The sequence below is a fragment of the Urocampus carinirostris genome, chromosome 10 (genome assembly GCF_059441175.1).
Source record: "Urocampus carinirostris isolate Australia breed hairy pipefish chromosome 10, RoL_Ucar_1.0, whole genome shotgun sequence".
Lineage (NCBI taxonomy): Eukaryota > Metazoa > Chordata > Actinopteri > Syngnathiformes > Syngnathidae > Urocampus > Urocampus carinirostris.
The window spans coordinates 1,679,980-1,706,675 of NC_142358.1; the positions used below are offsets into that span (position 1 = coordinate 1,679,980).

Genomic DNA, 26,696 nt, shown 5'->3' on the forward strand with positions numbered 1-26,696 from the left:
GGGGCGGTTTGGTTGTTGCGTAAGAGTCGGATTTGGGCACATTACCGGCTCGGCAGTTTTCATACACGTGGTCTAAACACGGAAATGACGCGATGAGAGGGAGCGGAACAGTCGCCGGCGTTTTTTTTCCAGCCAAACCACAGGTCAAAAGCGGGTTGGCCATTTTTGCGCATTTTCCATTGCGGGTAAACACGAGCGAAAAAAAATCCCAAAATTTTAGCCGTCATTCAGCCGCAAATGTCTGTGTGACCGGGCCCTTAGCAATACCAATTATGAAATCACGGAAATAAAGGAGCACCCGGCCTCACGTCAAAAGCATGTTCCCCTTAAGAAGGGTGCGAAACACCAGCTACAATATGCAATGTTTTTTAAGGGCTAGCTTATTGTTCAGCTTGCAGAGCCTGTTAAAATAAGTATTGGGGCTTTAAATGTGCTACTTGGTGCTATATGTGCTTGATTTGCATCCCCTTTCTAAAAAATTATAAACAGTGGGAAGAGATTTGGCCATATCCGTCATTATGGAGTGGCTCGAATGAAAACCGTAACGATGGGGTAGCCATTTTAATAAACAACCCTCAACTCATCATAAAGGGGAGTACTGTGATAAGAGACGGACGCGCAATCTTAGCAAGACTTTCTTATATAGGGAATGATTTTAACCTCATTAACATATACGGCCATGCCGACAGACAACTCAGGTACGAACTTTTAGAGGACATCCAGTCGCATATGCTAGGCCATCAACCACTAATCGTGGGAGATTTTAATTGCATCCTAAGTAGGAAGGATAGAAAGAGGAATGATGAGGAGTTTAAAGTAGATAAAACATCAACTTTATTACAAGACATGTGCCGGACATTTAAACTGGTGGACTGTTTCAAATCCATACATCCAGGAGAGGAGGGCTTCACCTGGTTCAGTAGTGACAATGCCAGAGCCTCTCGAATAGACTACATATTTACGAGGGGTTTAGCACAGAGTGATGCAAGATTAATTCCAGTTTTTTTTTCGGATCACTTGCTACTGTCCTGCTCTTTCTCATTTCCTTCAGGTATGACTGTTGGGAAGGGTTTGTGGAAGTTAAACTGCTCCCTGCTGGAGGATGAGGCTCTAGCCGCACAATACAGGGAGCTGTACAAAGACTGGCAGACCCTTCAAGACTCGTATGATTCACGAGCACAATGGTGGGAAATGACAAAGAAACGAACACAGACCTTTTTTAAAAATGCAGGGAAAAACAAGAAACTCAAAGAGATGAAACGCATGTCGGGACTACAAAGAAGACTCCAACGCTATTTCATCCTAACAGAAAAGGGGATGGACTTTAATGATGAAATCAAAGAGATCAAACAAGAACTAATCGCTTTGGCGGAAATAAAGAGCAAAGGCATCATAATAAGAAGCAGAGAAAGAGAAATAGAAGAAGGGGAAAAATGTACACGCTACTTTTTAAAAAAAATTATGGGCAAAAATGAGGGGATTTTTAAACTTCAAAACGAAAACGGGCAAATAACAAAGGAATGTAGTGAAATAACCAGATTGGTCGAAGACTACTACAAAAAATTATTTGAAAAGAAAGAAACATATGAGAATGAAATGGGGCATGTATTAGATCATATTTCAAGATCAGTGCGTCAAGACCCCTTTTTAACATCGGACTTTACCCAAGACCAACTGAATGATTGCATAAAGACTATGAAAAAAGGCAAATCACCCGGGGAGGACGGACTCAACCTCGAATTTTACCGGACTTTTTGGGATATTTTAGCACCAGATCTGTTAACTGTTTTTAACGAATTTTCCAGTCGAGACCATATGCCAGACAGTTTCAGAATCGGGATAGTTACTCTATTGCACAAAAAAGGAGACAAAATTGACTTAAAAAACTGGCGACCCATAACGCTTTTAAACGTGGACTGTAAAATTTTCAGCAAGCTTCTAGCAACACGAATGTCTGTTGTCTTGGGAGACTTGGTTGATCCAGACCAAACCTGTGCCATTGTGGGAAGGAAGATCAGCGACAGTCTCATGCTGATCCGTGACACCATTTGTTATGCAAGAGACAGAAACATGCGACTAGCGGTCCTAAACCTAGACTTTGAAAAAGCCTTTGATCGAGTCTCGCACCAATACCTCTTCAGGGTATTGCAAAAATGTGGTTTTCCCCAAAAATACATCAATTGGGTAGGACTGCTATACCGAGACATCTACAGCAAATTCATGATTAACGGGAATTTATCGGAAGCAATCGAGATCAACTGCGGTGTACGTCAAGGTTGCCCTATGTCTCCCCTTCTCTATGTTCTTTGCATTGAACCTTTGGCACAAATGTTAAGAAAAGATAGATTTGTCGAAGGCATCAATATCCCAGGAAGTGGGGGACAAATTACCAAGTGTGTTTTGTACATGGATGATTTTAATATTTTGTGTACTGACCGCGCATCTGTTGAAAGAGCCCTTGACTTGACTGACCTGTTTGGGAGGGCGTCTGGGTCAAGGCTAAATAGAGAAAAATCACAAGTGAAGTTTTATGGAATGTGGAAAGAGACAGAAAAGGCAGGACTCCCGCTGACGGTGTTAAAGACAGACCAGAAAATCCTAGGGATAAAATTCAATGCGGATGGAGGAGGCGAGACCAACTGGGATGACGTGACAAGGAAAGTTAAGCAAAAACTTGTTTTTTGGTCACTAAGAAAACTGACAATAGAGGGGAAGGTCCTAATCATCAAAGCGATCATCCTCCCAATGCTTTTGTCAATCAGTTTAATTTTTATGCCTAAAAGAAACGTGCTGTTACAAATGGACCGAGCCATCTTTCGCTTTGTCTGGGGCTCAAAGTGGGAAAGGATAAAAAGAGATACAATGAAAAAGAAAAAGGAAAAAGGGGGGAAAGGAGTGCCTGACCTCCAGCTTTTCCTGGGAAGCAAATATGTCTCTCTCCACTTCCAAAACGCTGTGGGCCCACCCAACAACCCGAAAAGTCAAGCAATGACCCGTTTTTGGATGGGCTCATATTTGCGGAAGCTAAAGCTTGTACCAGACAATCGTTTGATTCCAGTTTCGTTTAACTTGCCACCAACACATCTCTTTATCCGGGATTTTTTGAAGAAGTTTGATTTGGAAACACAAGAATGTCACACTTTACAAAACCACAGGGCCCTTATTGCTATTGTGCAAGAGCGAGCTACAGTAAGCCCTGTGCGGGGGCTTGCGTTTGGCGAATCCACAACGGTTTGGAGCAACGTCAATCATCCTGCCCTCCCAAACAGACTACGAGACTTGTCATGGATGGTGGCTCATGAAGTTCTCCCAGTCAGAGCTGTAATGCACCACCGAGGAATGTCAGCGACTTCGACGTGCCCTCGACCTGGCTGTGGCGCCCAGGAGTCGGTGAGGCACCTTTTTTGTGAGTGCAGCGCTGCCAAGGTCTTGTGGACAATGGCCGAACAACTAGGAAAGTTCCCGGACTTGCCAGCAGGAGAGGTCCCTGATGCACAGTACGTGCTTTACGGGGTGAGTCGGTCGAGGAGGCATCGGAACGACTTTGCCAGGGACTGGCTCACTCTCGCCGCCATCAAGGACGCCATCTGGACCTCCAGAAACCTGCTGGTATGGAGGTGCAGGCAGATCCCCCCCGTGGCTGTGCTCCAAATGGCTGCAGATACCATACAATCTGCGAGCGGCGGGCCTAGGACGCAGCCATAAAGAAGACTCGTCTGTACCCACCCGGAGGGGGGAGCCGGAGCTACACTGTGGGAGTCCCGGCAGCAACGGCCTGGGTTGTGGAACCCAGAAGGGAGAGGACCCACGCAGAATGGAAAGGACCCACACAGAGGACTGGAAGAATGCTGCTTGGGAGGGTGGGATGGCAGAGCTATGCCCTTGCACAATAGTATTGCCTTTTACACGCTGGTTAACTACTGTTAAAAGAAAATAACTCTGAAATTGTTTAATTGATGTTGAAAATGTCAGGAAAAAATGTTAAAACGTCATATCGTCACGTCATATTGTCAAATATAAAAAAAAATGTGAATATGCTTGATGGCTGTGTTTTGCTGCTGTTGGTGTCGGTGGATTTGTTTAGACCGAGGACAATCGACTTTGGCCTGGACGGATCTATTGACACTAACAAAGATGTTATATAATGAAATTGTGAATATGTTTGATTTTCGAGAAGGTTTGTTCAAACCTCACTTTGTGTTTGCTGTTAAAAACGTAATATTGGAATATAATATTGTGAATGTGCTTAATTGCTGTTGAGATTGTCATGATTGTTTTCTGTTTTTAGTGTCAATAAATTTGTTCAAACCAAAAAAAAAACCTGGACGGATCTATTGACACTAACAAAGATGTTATATAATGAAATTGTGAATATGTTTGATTTTCGAGAAGGTTTGTTCAAACCTCACTTTGTGTTTGCTGTCAAAAACGTAATATTGGAATATAATATTGTGAATGTGCTTAATTGCTGTTGAGATTGTCATGATTGTTTTCTGTTTTTAGTGTCAATAAATTTGTTCAAACCAAAAAATGTGCTTGATTTATTTATCAGATATCTACTTCAAGTCACATTTATTTGTATAGCCCTTAATAACAAAGTGTCTTAAAGGACTACGATTACACCATACTATTTTTATTTTTATGTTTATCAAAGCACTTGAATTTAGGTTGATTATTTTATTCAACTTTTAAATCAATTATTTTTGGTTTATTGGATGGACTTTGGGTAGCACGGCGGCGCAGTGGTTAGCGCATGTGCGGCACAGTTCTGAGGTCATGAGATCGAACCTCCTGTGTGGAGTTTGCATGTTCTCCCCGTGGTTGCGTGGGTTTCCTCCGGGTGCTCCGGTTTCCTCCCCCATTCCAAAAACATGCATGTCAGGCCGGTTCAAATTGTCCCTAGATGTAAATGAGCAAGTGAGTTGTCTGTCTCTGTGTGCCCAGTTCAGTGTGTACCCTACCCACTACCCGAAGATAGCTGGGATGGGCTCCAGCACCCCCGTGACCCTACTGAGGATAAACGGTGCAGATAATGGATGGATGGATGGATGGATGGATGGGTGGACTTTGATAATTTGATGATCTGATTAGTTGTTTAAAAAATATATGATCGCGGCGTTGCTACAGTTACTCAGTACTTGAGAAAAGTTTTTCACCAAGTACTTTTTTACTTTTACTCCAGTAAGTATTTGGGTGACTACTTTAACTTCTACTTGAGTAATATTATTCTGAAGTAACAGTACTTTTACTTAAGTAAATTTGTGGGCTACTCTGCCCACCTATGGACAAAACTAATTCTCACAACCTAGTAATAACACAATAACAAAATAACAATAACATAATAATAACATGATACGTTTTAGAACTGCATAGCTAGTATGCATAATGATTTCTTTCCCCACGCACGCTTCAATATTAGCGCCACGGGGCCCGTCCGCCACCAAGCAGCCAACCGTCTCACAGGTAGAGGTGTCCGCCGGCCCAATTAAACACTCGCAGCGGGTTTGGCTGCAACCAATGTCCACAGGCTGCACGACAAGTAACGATAAACACGCCATCATCATCATCATCATCATCATCCTCCTCCTCACATTTTGTTCCATTGTCTGAGCCAACACACACGCACATCTTTAGGACTCACTCAAGGTAAGCAAGCGAGCCCTGGATTGGTTCTGGTTGCAGATAGAGTTTGCGTTGACCGGATCACGTGTAGTTTGTGTTTATGTGCAAAAGAGTTGCAAAATTCAACTTACTTGAATGACGAGGAATGCTCCTTGCAGTGGCGACCCACGCTAGTCTGTGGGGTGGGATCGCATGGGTTCGGTTTCCGAGCTGATCACGCGGCGTGGGTTGATATCTGACTCCTCCCAATGTCAACGTGCTGCTCACGGCTTGCTTGGGTCAGCCGAACGTCCGCGCTTGCCCAGGCAGCTAGCCGGCTACGTTAGCTTAGCAATGGACTAGTTTACCATAGCCAACACTCTCATCATCCTACCCAATAATTACCGCTTAATCCAAAAGATACGATAACGTCATCGCATAGAATTATTAACCATTATCACCACCAGTCTTGTTCGACCATTAAACGTTTTCCAGCGGGGGGCTACGAGTGAAAAAACGCCCCGCGGCCTGCAATTAGCCGTCAGCCATTCGGAACTTTTAGCTCGGTGTGCTAACAGGCTAGGGGACACAAAGCGGATGGGCAGAGCTACATTTAGCCTACTAACGAAGTTTAGCCTTGCTTCGTATTAGTCCAGTCAAGTCATTTTTATTTGTATAGCCCTTAATCACAATTAGTCTCTAAGGGCTTCACAAGTTATTACATATAAGAAGTTTAGGTTATTCGTATGCTATAGAGTAGAAGTGAGTTTTAAGCCTAGATTTAAACATTTCCACCGAGGTTGCAGATCGGATCTCAGGGGGGAGAGCATTCCACAACACCGGTGCACGGATGGAGAACGCTCTCGAACCAGCGGAACACTTCTTGGCTCTTGGGATTACCAGGAGACCGGCGCTCTCGGAACGAAGGCTTCGGGCCGGGACATAGGGGGAGATCAGATCTGAAAGATATGAGGGGGAAAGTCCATGTATGATTTTGTATAGTAGTAGGAGAACCTTAAAATCGCATCTTAGGCTAACCGGGAGCCAATGCAGGTTAGCCAAAATTGGGGTGATGTGATCGTACTTTTTTGTCCTTGTTAAAAGCCTCGCTTGCAGCATTTTGTACCAGCTGAAGACTCTCGAGTCTGGTCATCGGAAGACCGGAAAGTAGTGCATTACAGTAGTCGAGACGGGAGGTAACAAACGCGTGAATTATGATTCCCGCATCCGACTGAGAAAGTATAGGACGAATTTTAGCAATGTTACGGAGATGGAAGAAAGCGGTTCTAGTAATTTTCTTCACATGTGTTTGAAAGGACAGATCGGGGTCGAAAAAGACAGCTACATTTTTAAGTGAGTCGCTCTGTGTGGTGTGGCAATTGTCTATGTTCACAGCGGTTTTAGAGAATAAGTCACGAGACTTAGATGGACCAATAACTAACATTTCAGTCTTTTCAGAGTTAAGACGCAGGAAATTGAGTGACATCCACTCTTTTATCTCAGTGGGGCAGGCCTCCAAATTTCCACAGTTTAGTGTGGCAGATTCCTCCATCGGGAGATAGAGTTGAGTGTCATCTGCGTAGCAATGGAAACTGATATTATACTTGCGAATAATATCACCTAGTGGAAGCATATAAATGCTGAAGAATAGGGGGCCAAGCACTGAACCCTGCGGAACACCACAAGTAAGACTAAATGGCTCAGTTGTCAATTCGCCATATTTAACGCAGTGTGTCCTATCTGAGAGGTAGGATCTGAACCATAATAGGACGTTTCCTGAGAGACCAATCCATTTTTCCAACCGTTCTAGCAAGATATTATGGTCCACTGTGTCAAATGCAGCACTAAGGTCCAGCAGCAGCAAAAGTGATGATGCGCCCGAGTCCATTGCCCGTAGGAGATCATTGGTTACCTTAATCAGAGCTGTCTCAGTAGAGTGGTTAGCCCTGAATCCTGATTACATTGATTCAAAGAGATTGTTCTATGACATGAAATCATTCAGCTGCTGTGCCACTACTTTTTCAAGTATTTTAGAAAGAAACAGTAGGTTTGACACAGGTCTATAATTACATAAGTTCTCTGGATCAAGGTTGGGTCGTTTCAGTGTGGGTTTAATGACGGCGGACTTAAAAGCCCACAATTTGCCCCTATGTCCGCTAGATACGACTACATTATCATTCAAAAAATATCTCCCATTGTCACCACCGTTTTCTATGAGCCATTGACTGTTTTTACACATTGGGCGACGAGGGAAAAAAAATCCCCTGTGCAGGGATGTGATTTTTCCGCTAATTTGCGGAATTCCGCTTTTTTTATCTCCAAAAATAAAATTTTAAAATTTCCAATTTTTTAATTGGTAAAAAAACGATTTCGTCTCGACAGCGTTCCATTTTAGTGTTTCCGTAACTGAGATGAAAAGTACTTGCGATTGGTTGAAGTCTCCGTGTTGACCAATAAACGCGCTTGTTATAAAGGCGTAGGAGTATGCCATTGTTCATTTCTCACACGTTTTTGCCGAGTGTTTAAAGAAAAATGTCCGAGATCGAACGCAAAGATGCACCGCGAGTTAAAAAAAATTGCTAAGGGGTGGCGCAATGAGGTAGACGGCAGCAAGGAAAGTAGCTCTGACAAAAATCACTAAAGAGTAATGTAATACTTACTTGGAGAAAGACAGAAAAGGTATAAATTGTGACTCATATTAAAGACAAATTATTCAACAAAACATGGTCAAGAAGGGGAAACTTGTCGAGGAAAAGGGCGCTAAGGAGAAAAAGATCGAGGGAGCAGAAGGAATGGCATCGGTCGACGAGGGACGTGACTCGGCCATCCTCCACGAAATCCGTAAATTACGGCAAGAACACACAGAAGCAGCAAGGGAAAGCAAGACTGCGATGACAAGACTGGAAAAGAGCATCGAAGAACTTCTGGAGCGCACTGTGTTGCTGGAGCGGAGGGTGGAAAGCATGGAGGAGCTACATGCTAACACGGAAGAGCGAACGTCAAAACTAGAGCAATTAACAGTCTCTTTGCTCCAACAAACCACCAAACTAGCAACAAAGTGTGAGGACTTGGAGTCGAGATCACGACGGAACAACATTAGGATACATGGGATTCCCGAGGGTGCCGAGAGAAAAGACACAATCGGCTTCATAACAAACTTTATTAAATCGAACATTCCGACAACCGAACATATGGATGTGCGCATTGAGAGGGCACACCGCTCACTGGGGAACAAGTTTCAAGGTAAAGCACTGCCACGGGCAATTATCGTACGTTTCACCGACTACATAGTGAAAGAATCCGTAATGAAAGAAGCATGGAAGCAGAAGACAACGTACGAAGGCAAGACCGTTTACTTCAACCAAGATTACACCACAGAAATCCAAAAAAAGAGGAAACAAGTAAGGGACGTTATCAAAAAGTTAAAGGAAAAGAACGTAAAGGCACAATCACCATATCCCGCCCAGCTAAAGATGTTTTTGGACTCAGGAATAAGAACATTCTCTACACTGATGGAGGCAGCAACATTGCTAAAAGAAATGGGGATCGAAGTGGAAGAGGACAACACGGAGACACTGCAAAAGATGTTGTCAAAGAACATTTGGACCACAGTGACCGGAATCGAGAGGAAGACAAGGGAACACCCCCATCATAGAAGGTGACTTACAAGCTCCTATGGAGCAAAACGAAGCCATATTCGGATTTGGGGAGAAAGAGTAAGGACCATATATGCCCTTTCTATTATAAATTCAATAAGTTAGAAGTAAGTAAAATACCAAGTAAAATTGTTATCTTTAAATTAAAACAATGTATGTATATATATTGGCATAGAGCTACTTTAAAATATTTAGTTAGTTATAACTATGGACGACGGTACAAAAGTTGTTCATGCACTGAGTGCATATTTCCAGGAGGGTAGCCACAACTCTCCAATTGGACTCTTGGAAGACATGGGTTTTTGTTTTTTGGGTGTGTTTTTTTTCTTTTTGGTGGGAAATTATGTGTGCTTGTCAATATGTTTGTTAGTAATTTGGTTTGTTTTGTCAATGGAGGTGTTAGTAATTAATGTAGTGTTTCTGTATGCTTCAAAAATCAGTGAGACTCAATACAAAGCATGAGCAATCTAAATATTGTTTCATATAATGTACATGGGCTAAACCACCCCATCAAGAGAAAAAAGATATTGAATCAACTCAAGACATTGCAGAGCTCAATAGCCTTATTACAAGAGACACATTTGACCGAGATTGAACATAAGAAGCTAAAAAGAGAATGGGTGAACCAGGTGTTCTACGCATCCTATGGTAAAAGGAGGGGAGTAGCAATTTTACTTGGAAAAGGGGTGGCGTTTAAAGTCGAAAAAGAAGTGAAGGACAATCTGGGGCGATATATAATGGTTATAGGGTCAATGGCCGGTTGGGAAATATCAATAATGAATGTTTATGCACCAGTTGAGGAAAAGGGGACTTTTTTTCAAGTATTAGCTAAAGTAATAACCAACTGTGTGAAGGGAATGTTACTTATAGGAGGTGACTTTAACACTGTACAGAATTGCAAAGTGGACAAGTATCCTTCAGTACATGGAACAAATACAAAAACGTCGAGGATGTTAAATAACATAACTAAAGAATTGGGATTGATAGATCCATGGAGAGAGAAGAATCCCCAAACTAAAGACTATACTTTCTATTCAAACCCGCATGGCAGCTACTCGATAATTGATTACTTTTACATTTCAAGACAACATATGCATACAGTAGTAGAGTGTGGTATAGAGAATATTACTATAAGTGACCATTCTCCAATTACTTTGAAATTAAGTTTAGACAATGAACCCCATTTTAGGTATTGGAGGATGAATGTATCTCTCCTCTCAGATAAAAACGTAGTACAGGAAATAAAACGGTGTATAAAAGAATATTTCCAAATCAATGACAACAATGAGGTTTCTCCAACAATATTATGGGAAGGAGGGAAAGCTGTAATAAGGGGGAAATTAATAGAAATATCGTCCCGGCTGAAACGAATACGCTTAAAGAATCAGAAGGAATTGGAGGATAAGATTAAGGAACTAGAAGAAGAACATAAAAAAACACCAAATGAATCCAGATTACAGGTATTAAAAACAACCAGAAGCAAATTAGATGAACTTTTGACAAATAAAGCAGAAGGGGCTTTGCGCTTTGTGAACCAGAGATACTATGAAATGGGCAATAGAGCCAGTCGACTGCTAGCCTTCCAACTTAAAAAGGCCCAAACAGATAGAATTATATCACAAATAAAACATCCCATCTCTAAACAATGTTTAGTAAAACCCAAAGGTATAGCAGAAGCATTTGCAGATTATTATAAAGAATTATACAAGGACTCAGAAAATGACTTAGATAACTACACGGCACAAAACTTTTTAGGAAAACTACATTTACCAACACTAACAGGGGGGGATACATTAGAAATTATTCGCCCCATTACAAAACAGGAAATACAAGATACAATAAATAACTTAAAAATAAATAAATCACCAGGAACGGATGGATTCCCGGGGGTGTTCTACAAAAGCTTTAAGGAAGAATTAACACCAGTACTGCAGAAAGTATTTAACTATGCTCTAACAAAAGGAGATCCCCCCAAATCATGGTCGGAAGCCATCATAACAGTCCTGCACAAAGAAGGAAAAGACCCAATATTGTGTGAAAGCTATAGACCAGTTAGTTTACTTTGTAATGATCTAAAAATTCTTACAAGCATACTGGCAAAAAGAATGCAGAAATTTATAGCGAAATTAATTAGAAATGATCAAACAGGGTTTATTCCGGGAAGGCAGGGTGCAAACAATATTAGGAGGATACTAAACATAATTACGAGCACAAAATCTAAGACCCAACCCTCGATGTTACTGAGCTTGGATGCACAAAAAGCTTTCGATAGGGTGAAATGGAGCTTCTTACATCAATCACTTATAGCTTTTGGCTTCCCTCCAATATTTGTTGAATGGGTGAAAATTATCTATAAAAATCCGAAATCTCGTCTTAGAGTAAATGGTCACTGTTCAGATTTCTTTGAAATCAAAAGAGGAGTCCGGCAAGGGGATTGCTTAAACCCACTCTTGTTTGCAATAAGCATAGAACCACTCGCAGAATCAATTAGACAAAATGAGCAAATAAGGGGGATATTGGATGAAGGAGGAACAGAACATAAAATATCATTGTTTGCAGACGACCTGTTGGTAATGCTGAAGGAACCTTCGTTATCAATACCACCACTGTTGGAGAGCCTTAAAATATATGGAGAAGTAGCTGGGTATTCAAATAATGAGAGCAAATCAATAGCAATGATGATATCAGGAAAATGTCCAACAGATGTGATTGAAAGGTTTGATTTTAAATGGACAAATAAAGGGTTTAAATATTTGGGGGTGACCATTACACCACATTCCACACAGCTGTTTTATGCAAATTATGGAATGTTGATAAAAGAAATAAGGAAAGATTTGGAAAAATGGGAAATTTTGCCCTTAAGTCTTATCGGCAGGATAGAAACAATCAGAATGAACATATTACCAAGACTATTATTTCTGTTTCAATCCCTTCCAATTCTGATCCCGGCATCCACATTTAAAATGTTAAATAAGTTAATGGCAAAATTCCTTTGGCAAAACAAGAAACCTAGAATAAAATACAAAACCCTGTTAGCTCCTAAAGAAAAGGGGGGCCTAGACCTACCCAATATTAAATATTACTATTGGGCAGCTCAAATTAAAGCACTCATCTTGTGGATTACTACAGACAAAGATGCGATATGGGTGGACATGGAGCAACGATCTTGTCCAAATATGCTGGTGGAATCGTTACCATACATATCAGTCACGAGGTGGAAGAAATTAAAAATCCAGAATGAATGGATTAAGGGAACTATTAAAACTTGGTCAACAATACAAAAAAAATTAAAAATATCAAGATCTGTGAATAGGGCTACCAAAATAGCGAAAAATCCAGACTTTAAACCTGGGGGTATGGAGGTAGGGTTTCAAAAATGGGCCCAAAAAGGACTGATGTTGATTACCCAAGTATTGGAAGCACAGGCAATGAAATCATTCGAACAACTCCAACAAGAGTTTGACCTACCCAGAAATGATTTTTACAAATATTTGCAACTAAGGCATTACCTCCAGAAACACGAGGAATGGGGGAAAATATGTAAGGAGCCAACTAAGGTAGAGGAATTATTAATATCGTATACAAAAGGACAATCAATAAAGGGGGTTATATCAAAACTATATAAAGCCCTGAGAATGGATCTCAGTAATGAGGACATGGCAGTTAAGGAAAAATGGGAACAAGAAACTAATGTAGCGATAAAAGACAACGAATGGGAAAAAACATTGAAAGAGGGACACAAAATAACCAACAGCCCGACATGGAGGGAGTTTGAATGGAAAGTAAAAATGCGATTCTTCTATACACCCTCTATCACTTCAAAATATAAAAATACCTCAAATCTATGCTGGCGTAACTGTGGGGGGGTCGGTGACTTTACGCATATTTTCTGGAATTGCCCTGTAATATTAAATTTTTGGAGAAGTATCCAGAGAGAAATAAAATTAATCACGGGCTGGGAGTTGCGGTTGGACCCAAAGGCTTACGTAATAGGAATTTTGCCAGAAGAATTACTATCTGGTCAACAGAAATATATACTAAGGGTAATGCTTCTGGTAGCAAAGAAAATGATCACAGTGTCCTGGCTGAAACCACAACCTCCTGACATAAAACAATGGAGAGACAAATTAAAGCAAATGTACATTATGGAAAAAATCACTGCAAGACTTCAACTGAAACTTGACCAATTTGAGAAAAGATGGAAGCCTATCACACAAATTTTACTTGATGTCTAAACACCTCCCCCTATTTATTATGTGCGTTGTTTTTTTTTTTTTTTTTTTTTTTTTTTTTGGGTGTATATTTTGATTTATTATTTTATATATATGTATTTATATATATATATATATATATATATATATATATATTTCTTTTTGTATGGATGTATTGTATGAACGTTTATTCTTCCTTTCTATTAATAGTATTTTTTTCTTCTTTGTTGTTTCTTCTGTTATTTATGAGTGTGTCAAGTGTATATATTATGTGTTGATGTATGATGGAGGAATCAAACCTCTGTCAAAATTGGTGTGAGAAATAAAAAGTTAAAAAAAAAAAAATTGCTAAGATCGTAAAAAACAAGTTTCGATCGGACTGGTTAGAGAAGGAATTCAAATGTTGGTGACCCCGACGTGATCCAATGTAGCGAGCAGAGACGGGAGTCGTAGGCGGAGTGTCAAACAAAGGTGCCAACGAAATCTGCTTTAATGACATTTAAACTGGCAATAACAAAACAAACACGAGAGTCGCTAGAACCGGCCGAATTAAGAGTCCCCCTAGGAACTCGCTAACTAAACAATGGTTCCGTGGGTGAATTATGTACAACCCACTACAGTACTTTCATTTATAGATAACATCTTCTGCTATAACAAAGACATTTGTGGTATGTTCTAATATGAGTTACTTTTCATTTGGCCATGATACAATTATTTCTTCATGAAACTCTTCAACATGATTTATGTGTTAACTTAGTAATCACATGAGTTAGATATGATGATATTCTCAGTGATAGTTTTTAAAAGCAAAGGCAGTCCAATGTTTTTTAATGTGACTGATTTTGAGTTGACTTAAACTGTAATTTTATATGGGATAGTTCAAAATACATTGAAAATTTATGCTGTTTTTTTGTCTATTTCTTTGTCATCTGAGTGCATTGAAAGTACTTAAAAACACGGAAAACCCATGAGCTCCGGGGGGCTTCGCCCCACTTGTCCCCCCACCAGGGCACTGCCCTGGACCTAGCTGGGTGCCCGCGGCCCCCAGACCCCCGCCTAATTTTCAGATAATTTCACTTTGGTCAAATCACATCCCTGCCTGTGGCCTTCATTTCATTAGCTGTAGTCTAGTTTGGTGTGCTAATTATTAACTTAAATGTACATGATTCAAATTGAATCGTTTCTTGGCGCTGGAAGTGTGAATTTCCCTTCGGGGATGAACAAAGTATCTATCTATCTATCTATCTATCTATCTATCTATCTGACACAAAGCGAGAAACGTGGGCGTATCTTATGCAAATGAAGCAAGATTATGATAGTTAAATAGCTTTCATGTATTTGGGGGGAGACACTTGATGGGTTTCTAATTATGAATTTAATGCTGAATTTTTAGGTGTAAAATGTACAAAAGTGACATCAGTCGGCCTCCTTCTTTTTTCTTACCTTAGTAAGCAATATACAAAGATTAGCCCTGTCTGGCTCTCATTTGCATATTTCCTTTGCCCTGTGGCGCATTGTTTTTCAACTAGTGTACCGTGAGACCTTGTCCAATCTTCCGCAGGAAATTTCCCAATAATATTGTTGCAAAAGAGCACGCATTTGCTTGGTATATTTGATTTTTTTCCAGTAATCAGCCTAGTATCTGTAACATTCATCCGTATTGGTAGGTGGCAGCAAATTACTCTTCACTTTTGTATACTTATTATCTGGTCATGAGGTAATACAGTGAAATATACATTAATCCCACATTTAACATAGAGGTTATGTTGCAAAAAGAATCCACGATTGGCAAAACTAATAATTACAAAATTTTATTGTTTTTACAATTCTCATGCAAATATTTAGTGTCATCAATAAGCAAACCCTTTTTACAGGCTCAAACATTTGTTTAACAAATGAAAGTACTGTTCAAACATTTTTATTTATTTTATTTTTTTCTTTTACAAATTACTGTACTGTCAAATACAGGGATGTGATTTTTCCGACTATAGTCGGAATCCCGAGTTTTTTACTTTCACTGTTTCCATAGTTTACTTATTTTAAGTTTAAGATAGTATGTATACTTCACTTATTGATTCTTAAAGCGTACTTTTATTTTCAAATCACTTGAGTCAGGGCAACATTTCCTCATACAATGTCGGCGTGACACGGAATTCAGTATACTGAAATTTGATTGAGCTCGAATGTGTCCATCTCTCTCTAATCAAATTAGATTTCAGTTCTTTGCCCTTAATGCTGCTAGCCAATGTTGGCCTTCGAATATATTACGTCTCGCTAAACGTACTAGCTTGTTAGCCGCTAAGACCTCGTCACGAATGGAAGGAAGAAGTCTGCCATCCAACAATTCAGAAGAAAAGACCTTATTATGGACCCTGTTGATGGTAGGCTCTACTTCAAGATCAGGACTACCAGCAAAAGGTATAGGGAAGAGCTGCAGATGAGAGAAGTGGAAATGGAGGCCAAGAGGCAGAAACTTGAAATCAGAGCAAAACAGGAGGCATCCAAGGCAGAGGCAAAGAAGAAGATGCAGGCAGCCCAGAAATTTGCACGGAAGTCACATGTTAGGGCAATACGGGCAAAATGTTCAAGTCTGAAGTGAATTTGAAACTTAACTTTTTCAGCTGTAATAAAATTCTCTGTTCTTGTTCTTGTTAAGTGGAGTGTTCAAGTGTGAAGATGTTCAAGTTTATAAGTGAATTTTAAAATAACTGGAAACATTTTCTGCAGAAATAAATTTCTCTGTTCTCATCCTTGTGAAGTGAACCAAACATTACAATTTGAAGAATATTTTATTTCTTATGTGTATGAACTGAACCGCATTTGAACTGACCTTGCAGTATTTACAAAAAATCAGGTATGTGGGCAAATTATTTTGTTATTTAAATCTTCTAAAGATGTTACTTAAATGATTAATTTAAGCATGGTTTTGTACAAGTAAATTGCTTAAAACCCAGGAGCTTCGGGGGGGCTTTTTTATCATTTTAACTAATATTTTCTAATTTTACAAAAACAAAACAAATAAAAATGTAACAAGCATCTAAAAGCTAGTGGTCGCTGTTTACAAAGGCATCAAATGGTCTCCTCCGTCTGTCCGTCTCAAATCTAGGGCTTTCGGCCTCTTTTTGCTGAAAACAAAACTCAAGGGTCTTATCAGTGTGGTTGGGGTATTATGTCTTTAAGTGACAGCTTACATCAGCCCATCACTGTCATGCACACACACAGTCACACTAGTTTAGTTCTGTCTCAGACACAGTGACTAAACAGAACGCCCTCAGTCCCTGCTGTCTGCAGAACACAATGCACGATACGTTGGTATCAACGACAGTAAAGTCAAATAAATTCAATTCAAAATCCACAAAGAATTGAACCGGCAATAACTGAAGTGCTAAGTAGTAGGAGGTCTCTGTGTTTTAATTTTGTCTGTGCCCAGCCCAGCAAAATGGGAAAGGATCCAAAGAAGCCCCGCGGCAAAATGTCTTCCTATGCCTACTTTGTGCAAACATGCCGAGAAGAGCACAAGAGGAAGCATCCCGAGGCCAGTGTCAACTTTGCAGAGTTTTCAAAGAAATGCTCAGAGCGATGGAAGGTAAGAAATGTGCAACTTGGGAAGGAAAGTGGCTTTTTTTTCTCAATTATTTTCTGTCACCCCCCTTCGGAAGAAATTGTCCCTAAGTGTGAATGAGAGAGTGAGTACTCTCTCTATATGCCTTGCTACTGTCTGGCAACCGGTTCAGAGTATCTCCTGCCCACTGCCCAAAAGATAGCAGGGATGGCCTCCAGCACCAATGTGACCCTACTGAGGATAAGCGGTGCAGATAATGGATGGATGGTTTCAATTGTTTTTTTTGGCTGACTTGGTCTTTATTTTGATTTCAAAAGCCCTTAAAAAGAGTTAAAGTCTCGAATTTAACATGCTCTAAGAACCCTGTTAATTTGTTTGGCTTCATGCTGGCCACTGCCAACGTTTTTAACACAGCAAGCACACTGATCTCCCTCCGTGGTTGCAATGATGTGCTATCTACACTTCGTCAAACTTTTTCGTCTTAGCTTTTGGGAGGAGACTATTGTGTTTCTCTTTACCGTGCCTCTTTTCGCCTATTTCCACATTCATGTTGAACATTTTTTTCAATGAGTCGCTTGAGGGTCTGCTACACTTTGTGTCTACCCCTAATACCCCCTAATACCCAATGCTTGTACTCTGTACTTAATGCGCTGCATGCAAGCTAAATCTAAATAAAACACTCTACCACTGAGAACGCCACTGCACCCTAATGTAATGATGGTGTAATTGCACTTTTTTCAGAAAGATTCCCAAAGTCAAACCACCCACGCCCCCCTTCGCAGAGCCTTTTGCCCCCACCTCCTTCCAGGGGCAACACACCACACTATTTGAAAATCACTGCTTTAATATAATCTATCAAATCCCCATCATGAGTCTATTTACTTTTTCCAAAATTTTAAACCAATTAATGCACACAGCTGAGCCCTGGATGTGATGGTACGCTGTTTCATTCTCTAGCCACTCTTGTTTAGCATTTGACTGAGTGTTATAGCTTGCCTCTAGCTGCTATAGTTAATTGTCCCTGATCTGTCCTTCCGTGTTACTCAACTTCCACAGCTAATCATTTAAGCAAATTCCGTAGATTGCTGTCATAAAGGCATCTTAAGCCTTTTTCCCACTATTTCTTTCTCTGGCGACAGATGTTAGACTCTTTCGCAATTCGGGCATGTTACCCACTTGATTGCAAGATAAGGCTCTCCACTGCTGTTATTTTTTAATTCCTTTACAATTATTAAATGCCAATTTTATTTTCAGGGGAACTCTTGTTTTTGTTTATGAACACCGACATTGGAGCAAATATATCTGAGATTTTGAATGGAATCCGATAAAATGTTAGTTTTTGGGCTGATATCCACCTTATATTCAAAATAATACCAGGAGACCCCTAATTCAGATACCATGTCATATTGGTTGGGGTTTTACAATTTCACGCAGATTCAACATAACTTATTAAAATGAAAAACCTAAAAAAGGCATGTTATATTTGATATATGTTTTATTGCAGGGTTGGTACAGGTGCTTTAATCTTTAAAAATGCTTGAATTGTATTGTCGCGTTTTTCGCTTGAATTTTAAGTGAAATTATTGTGAATGCTTGAAATTATTGACATGTTCCTCACAGTCTGACTTGATGGACAATGCTTTAAAAAAAGTCTGCTTGAAATTATGCCAAACCTGGTCTCTGGCCATTGCATTTTTGGCCATTTGGCATTCAACTAAATCTAAACCAGATCGCCACAATATTTTACCGGATATGAAATGGGCACCCCAAACACGGACATTCCTAAGGATTTCCTTGGGTCCAGTCAGTTATTTTAACGGTTAGCAGCCACAGGCTTTTTGGGTGCTCTTGAAAAAGCCAGTTTCTTCCGCGAATTGCATAAAATTTTGTGTTTCTTAAAATTGCAATTTGTGCACCTGTACACACAACAGCTGGGGAAAGTTGTTTTTTGATAAATGCACACGCTGGATTAAAAATCTCATATGTAAATCTCATATATATCTTTGAATGTGAAAAACACATGTGAAAATAGCATATTTGAGCTTTTACTCCAGCATTCAGTGACCTCAAACAGGGCTTTGAAATGATTCACATTGGATTTTTTCTTTGATTAGTACTGGAGAAATTGAAAAATGTGGCTTTGAAAGCCTGTTTTGGGGGGTGCTCAAGCATTCTAATGCGTTGAAATGGTTCAATCCACTTCATTCCAAGAACCGTTTTTGAATCATAAATTGCCCTCGTTTTGAAGTGCTTGAATTAGGCCTTGAAAAAAGTGTACAAACCCTGTTATTGGCAATGACTTGGCAGGTATACAGTTAAATCTTAATGATTTCTTTTCAGACCATGTCTCCTAAAGAGAAAGGTAAATTTGAAGACATGGCCAAGCAGGACAAGGTGCGCTATGAGGCTGAGATGAAGAACTACATACCCCCGAAGGGACAAAAGATGAAGCGTTTCAAGGACCCCAATGCCCCCAAAAGACCACCGTGAGTTCACTTGTAAGATATTTGCTGATACATTTTGTTCCTGGATATTTGAAATTGTTATGTTCAGGGTTCACACGGGGGGTTGAAACCTTGAAAATGTTTGAAATTAATGCTGTTTTCAAGGTCGGGAAAGTGCTTGGATTTTGGGTGTAGTGTTTGAAAATGCTTGGGATTGTTGCCATTGACATGTTTCTTGGCAGTCGACTTTATAGACCATGCAATAAATGAATATTTTTTGTCTAAAGTGTGAGAAAATGACACCGAGATACCGGCTTTGGTGGCTTGTCATAATGGCTTTGTCATATGAAGCCTCACCTCCCCCTATTGGTCGCAACCAAGAGGTCGGCTCTATTTAGAAAACAGTCTTTTTTTGCCTGGCTCGCTGAAGAAGGTTCTTTCAGCTCTAAACGGCTCTTGGGATTTTTTTTACAGTAAGATCTCGGTTATCGGGCTTAATAGGGACCAAAACCACGCGATAAGTGAAAATCCGCTAAGTAGCGGCGCACCCTAAATAAATAAATAAATAAATAAATAAAATCTCATCTCATTATCTGCACCGATTATCCTTATAAGGGTCGCGGAGGGGCTGGAGCCCATCCCAGCCATCTCCGGGCGGTGGGCAGGGGACACCCTGAACTGGTTGCCAGCAAATCACATTAGCTCTCGCAGCTAACAGCGTTCTTCATCGCCGCACGAGCTGAGTGATCCACCGCTAAGAGTCGTACAGCTGGGCGATTATACGTCCGCCCGGGACGATCAGAGACAAATTCAGGACAGGGCTTTTACTTGCGCGCACCGCGGGTGCCGTTCGGTCGCACCCGCGAGCGAGCCCCTAACCTGCGGCGCGGGTACTTTCGGGCGCGATACGCTGAGAGAGCTACGGGGGTCCTGCGTATGCCCACCGCGCGCGGACAGCCACCTGTCGTCGCGCCGTGCTACTGGGGTTGTCGGACGAGCGGGCTCCCCCTAGTTACGGGGGTAGCCCGATCACGCCCGCCGCCTTTTCTCGCGTCGCGCCGTGTGACGCCGCGTCCGCCGAACTCGCTCCGTCGAGCGGCCCAGGAGTGAATTTTTTTATTTTTTATTTTTTTATTTTATTTTTTTATTTTTTTACCATTACAGACCGCGAAGCTCTGAAGCCGCGAACGTCGAACCGCGAAGTAGCGGGTTCCCACTGTATTTTTATAATGATCTATTATCACAAATAATAAAACATCATGCACCAAATTATTTAGTGATTTATAATTTCATGTTTTTCTAGAGATCCCTGAAAACCACGTGAAGTATAATTATATCAATTAAAATATTCACACATCTACAAAAAAGATCCCTAACATATTCAGATTCAGATCTACTTTATTGTCATTCTAGTACACGTGTATACAGAACGAAATGTCGTAAATCTGACCCGCACAGTTTCCTTGAATGTACAGATATAAATAAAAGTTGTATTGTATTATGGCTACGTATAGTATTTTACCATAGTGCCGATAGTGCAAGAGGAGTAGCTAACCAGATGTGCAAAATGGGCAGACAGGTTAACAAGTCAGGTAAACAGTAACATTAACACTGTAACAATAACGTAAAATAGTGCAGAGAACAAATGTGCAAGGAGTGGCAAGCTATAAAGAACTGCCAGTAGTGCAAAAAGTCAGATTAGCAGCCGTTTAGATTTAGGTTAACTATATGTTAGATTGACCATTTAACAGTCTAATGGCCAGGGGGACTAGACTATTGCGGAACTTAGTGGTCCTGCACCGCACACTGCAGTACCTCTTACCAGAGGCTAGCAGAGTGAACAGTCCATGATGGGGGTGAGAGGGGTCCCCGATAATGTTCTTAGCTTGGGATAGGCAGCGCTTCTGGCCAATGTCCTGAATGGAGGGAAGTGTAGTCCCGATTATTTTCTCTGCTGTCCTCGTTACCCTCCTCACACTACCCCAGTCGGTAGCGCTGCAGCCTCCACACCACACAGAGATACAGCTGGTCAGGATACTCTCTATGGTGCCCCTGTAGAATGCGATGAGGGAGGGTCGGGGCAGGTGGGCTCTCCTCATCCTCCGCAGGAAGTACAGGCGCTGCTGTGCCCTCTTAACCAGTGATGCAGTGTTCACGGACCAGGTGAGTTTGTTTGTAATCTGCACCCCTAGGAACTTGATACTGCTGACAACCTCCACAGCCTTGTTGTTGATGCATGGTTGGGCTGGTTTTTCCTAAAGTCGACAATGATCTCTTTAGTTTTGTCAACATTCAGGACCAGGCTGTTGTCCCTGCACCAGCCCACCAACTGCTCCACCTCCTCTCTGTAGGCCAGGTCGTTGTCGTCCCTGATGAGGCCCACCACTGTTGTGTCGTCAGCATACTTCACGATGTGGTTTGTGGCGGACCTAGGGACGCAGTCGTGTGTCATCAAGGTGAACAGAAAGGGGCTCAGGACACAGCCTTGGGGGGAGCCCGTGCTGAGGTAGATGACATCTGAGATGTTTTGACCTATCCGCACTGATAATAATAATAATAATAATTTCCTTGTATTGTCATTCTGTGTAACAATGTACACAGAACGAAATGTCGATTGCACCTGACCCGTTGTAGCGAGCCGATGCAGCCGCAGCCAACAGAGGGCGCCGCCGACCACTTTTTAAGTCTTAGGAATGACTCGGCCGGGGCGCGAACCACCGACCATTGGGGTCTGTCACTGAGGAAGTCCAGCAGCCAGTTCCGCAGGGGGGTGTTGAAACCCAGGAGTCTCATTTTCTCTACCAGATGTTGTGGGATGATGGTGTTGAATGCTGAACTGAAGTCCAGGAACAGCATCCGCACATGGGTGTTCTTCTCCTCTAGGTGTGTCAGGCTCAGGTGAAGCGCAGAGGAGATGGCATCCCTGGTGGAGCGGTTTGTCCGGTAGGCAAACTGAAAGGGGTCGAATGAGGTGGGGAGACTGGAGGTGATGTGCTCTTTAACCAGTCTCTCAAAGCACTTCATTATGATAGGAGTCAGTGCAACGGGCCAGTAATCGTTGAATGATAAGATCTGGGGTTTCTTTGGCACTGGGATGATGTTGGCAATTTTGAAGCATGATGGTACTTTGGCTTGGTCTAGCGAGGTGTTGAAAATGTCTGTTAGTACACAAGCCAGCTGATCGGCGTACTCCCTAAGTACCCGCCCCGGAATGTTGTCCGGGCCTGGAGCCTTCCTTGTGTTGACCCCTCTCAGGGGGAGCGGACTTTGGATAGGAAAATGGATGGTAGAGGCGTTTTGAAGGGTTTGGCCTTCAGCCGAGCCGTTAGCCCGGCCCGACAACCTCGTTTCCTTCCCCAGTCACAGCGCTTCCGCTTGCCACTTTTATTCGCTGCTTTGTAGGCCGCTGTGTTCTGTTGACGTAGCACTCCGAGGCTAAGTAAACACTCCAGAGTGATCGTAGAAATTCGCACATGATTTCTGGATGTTCGCATATCCAGCAAAAAACTGCGATCGTATATTAATCTGCAGTTAGAGTTGTCTTTGTTCGCCCTCATAAACTGAGTCGAAGATTGGGGTTTTTGACCAGAATGTGAGAAACTGTCGGGAGCAGATGCAGCCGAAGCCATACAGGACGCCGCCATTTGCGAGAGATATAAGACGATTTTAGCGTTTTACACACTGTAAAGATTTGAAGCTAAACAACAACACAGAATCCCTTAAAATGCAAAACAATAAAATGAAAATCTCATCTCATCTCATCAGCCGTACCGCTTATCCTCATTAGGGTCGCGGGGGGGCTGGAGCCCATCCCAGCCATCTCCGGGCAGTGGGCAGGGGACACCCTGAACTGGTTGCCAGCCAATTGCAGGGCACACAGGGACAGACAACTCATTCGCTCATTCACACCTAGGGACAATTTGGACCGGCCAATTCACCTGAAATGCATGTTTTTGGAACGTGGGAGGAAACCGGAGTGCCCGGAGGAAACCCACGCAAGCACGGGGAGAACATACAAACTCCGCACAGGAAGTCTGGAGCTGGATTTGAACCCACGACAGGTTCCCATGACATGAACCGTGCCGCACAAGCGCTAACCACTGCCCCGCCGTGCTGCCCTAAAATGAAAATAAATTTTAAAATATGCGAAAAAGTAAAGTTTTTTTTAAATTCTATTTGAACCAATTTAGACATGAATACTCATGCAAAAGATATGAATTAAAATACGTAAAACAAAAGCAATCGATCATCAGGATCTAAAATTGAAATATTGAATACATTCTGCGTAGGAGGAATCAATATTAAATTGAATGAATCCAAATTTGGCTAATTTATTTTTATACATACAGTACTTTTTTTGGTCTTCCGTATCGAACTCAATTGCCCAACACCTATAGAGCCCTTTTTGTGTTTGTAAACAAGTGTGACATAGCATTGTTGAAACACAATGGCGGAGTTCGTATCAGGTTTTTGCATCCCGTTGACACAAAAAGATCGTAAATCAAAATAGCAAAAAGTCTGTGCTAGCAGCAAGAAAGCAACTTTATTTTATTCGTCAAAGTCGACAACAAAAAACTTTATTTTGATCGGCGCTGGATTGCTTCCTTTGAACATACTGTAAAAATTGAAAAAATTGCCTGAAAGTGCTTGAATTTGGCCATGAAAAACGTTTATCAGCCCTGTACATATATTTTTTTGCAAACAGTTCGGCCTTCTTCCTGTTCTGCGCCGACTTCCGCCCAAAAGTGAAAGGCGAGCACCCAGGCCTGTCGATCGGAGACACGGCCAAGAAGTTGGGGGAAATGTGGAACAGTTCCTCCATGGAGGACAAGCAGCCTTATGAGAAGAAGGCCGCCAAGCTGAAGGAGAAGTACGACAAGGTAAGTAGCAATTTGATTTCTTGGACATACAAGTTCAAATGGAAACGTCAGGATTTTGAAAGGAAGAATTTGAGTTAATGCAACTAGGTCAGCGGTATCAAACTCATTTAAGCTCAGGGACTACACAGTAAAAAAGAGAGCGAGTGGGAGCGAGAAACCAAGGCAGCCATTTGTGGCCTGAGCAACAAAACACATGATATTCTCAAGTATCATTCGAAAAATGAAATGAAAAAAATATGAACTCTCTTTATAACAAAAAGTGCCTGTGACTTCTGTGTTGAAATTAGGAGTGTCACGTTAGATTGTGGTGCTCACCCTTTAAAACGAGCCGGGCAAGCTCCCCCTAACACAGGTAACACAGAAGGAAAAGTAAAACAAGAACAGGAGAGATGCACCTAAGTACCGTATTTTCTGGATTATAAATTGCACCAGCTCAAAAATGCATAATTGAGAATGGACACATATGTAATTGCACTGGAGTATAAGTCACTTTTTTAAATGAAATCTAACACTAAAAACATACATGTCATCTTGATGCGCAATTTAAAATACACAAAAAATGTCTTCCCGTGTGAAATGCCCTACCATAGCATAATTCACTGGCGTAGATATTGCTAAAATGACTTTGTATTTCATTTTTTGTAAAAGTGATGGAACAGTAAAGTACGGGACATTTGCATCCTGTAGAGAAATCACTTTTGTTTATCTTGAAAATATTTACTTTGGCAAATGGACGCTTCATCTTCTGAACATTCGTCCGCCATTTTAGCTGTCAATAATTTGGCAGTTATTTTCGGAGTAATACAGGTAACAGTTTTCTATACATGCAATATTTGGAAGATTACTATTTTGAATCTCTTCTCAATCATTAAAAAAAGCAACTCGTTCACGTGACCATCGGTAGGTTAAAAAAAGGTTATTTTTGACGTTTTGCTAAAGTCAATATTTTAAACTTACGAAGGTTCGTACTGGTCCTTGAAATCCTTGAAAATGCTTGGCTTTAATTGTGTTTTTAAGGTCAGGAAAATGCATGAAATTGTTGCTTTTGGCATGTTTTTGGGCAATCTGGCTCAATAAACCACTCAAGAAAGAATTTTTTTTTTTGAGTGCATCAAAATGATGCCTGATCTGGTGGCTTGTCATTTGATTGCTTTGCCGTATGAAGCGTCACCACCCTTAAGTGGAAAGCTTTATTTAGAAACCGGCTCTTTTGGCTCAGCTCACTGAGAAGAGCTGGCTCTTTCATCTTCCAAACTGGTCCTCATATTTTTTGTTAATGATATATTATCACTAATGATAAAGCATTATGCACCAAATTTTCTATTAATCAGTAATTCCCTATGTTTTGTGGGGGATCCTTGAAAAAGACCTACAAAAATTGTAGCATTTTACACAATGAACAGATATAAAGTCAAACAACACAAAATCCCTGAAAATGCAAAACATTGGTTATGTTTATTATGATAAATGTATGAAAACAATTTCTGTCTTTGTAGGACATTGTGGCCTATCGCACAAAAGGAAAAGTGGACTCCACTTCGTCTGCAGCAGCAGCATCGGCGGAAGATGACGAAGACGAAGAAGAGGAAGAGGAGGGTGATGAGGATGAAGATGAGGAGGATGATGATGATGACGAGTAGCCGAGAAGTAGCAGAAAACGTGGGTGAGGGACCTGAATTTTGTCATATAACCAACAGCAATCCATGTTGACGTCCACAAGGAACATTTGTATATTTAAATGTTTTTCATATGTACTGTACAGTTTTGCGGAGGGAAAAACATCTTTCTGGTAGAGAGGGGCTTCTGTTGTGATTGTTTTTCCCCATTTCCGACAGGAAGTGTTGAGTCTCTATAGATGTTGCCCCTCCATTTTCCACTTTTGATTGCATGTGATTGTTTTTATTTCTGAGTTTATTTTCCATGTGCTGTCTCTGTCGTTTTTATTGCGTTGGAATCTCGTTTAAAGTACAGCTGTCTGTCCAATCGTAAAATTAAAGTTTTTCTGCTGTTTTTTCTAAGAAGTCATTTTTTAATGTTGGTTGTTCTTTAACTGGGTACACTTTATTCAGAGTTTTGATTGAAAAATGCAAATTAGAACATCTATACGAATAACATAGAATGTCTTTATTGTCATCAATGGAATTCAAAGCTGTTCCATATAGTCCACATTTACACATAACAATTAAAAAAACACAATTTAAAAGTAGCGCAATTACAAAAATTTAAAAAAGTATAAATTTCACAACACAAGACCGGATACATTTTAAAAATCCAGTCGGCAGCAACAATAATGACAGCGATCAATAATAAATATTGGTTATTTACCAATGATTGTTTATTTA

General features: G+C 41.0%; 1 protein-coding gene across 1 annotated transcript; it reads left to right on the forward strand.

Annotated features, from left to right (window-relative positions):
* The first annotated feature begins 5,478 nt into the window (after positions 1-5,478).
* hmgb1b (high mobility group box 1b) lies at positions 5,479-26,379 on the forward strand. Its single transcript, XM_088345857.1, has 5 exons — positions 5,479-5,646; positions 16,899-17,054; positions 19,371-19,516; positions 24,180-24,354; positions 25,851-26,379. Exons 2-5 carry the CDS (start codon positions 16,908-16,910, stop codon positions 25,992-25,994), a joined length of 612 nt encoding a protein of 203 aa, XP_088201983.1. The 5' UTR covers positions 5,479-5,646; positions 16,899-16,907; the 3' UTR covers positions 25,995-26,379.
* The last annotated feature ends 317 nt before the right edge of the window (positions 26,380-26,696 follow it).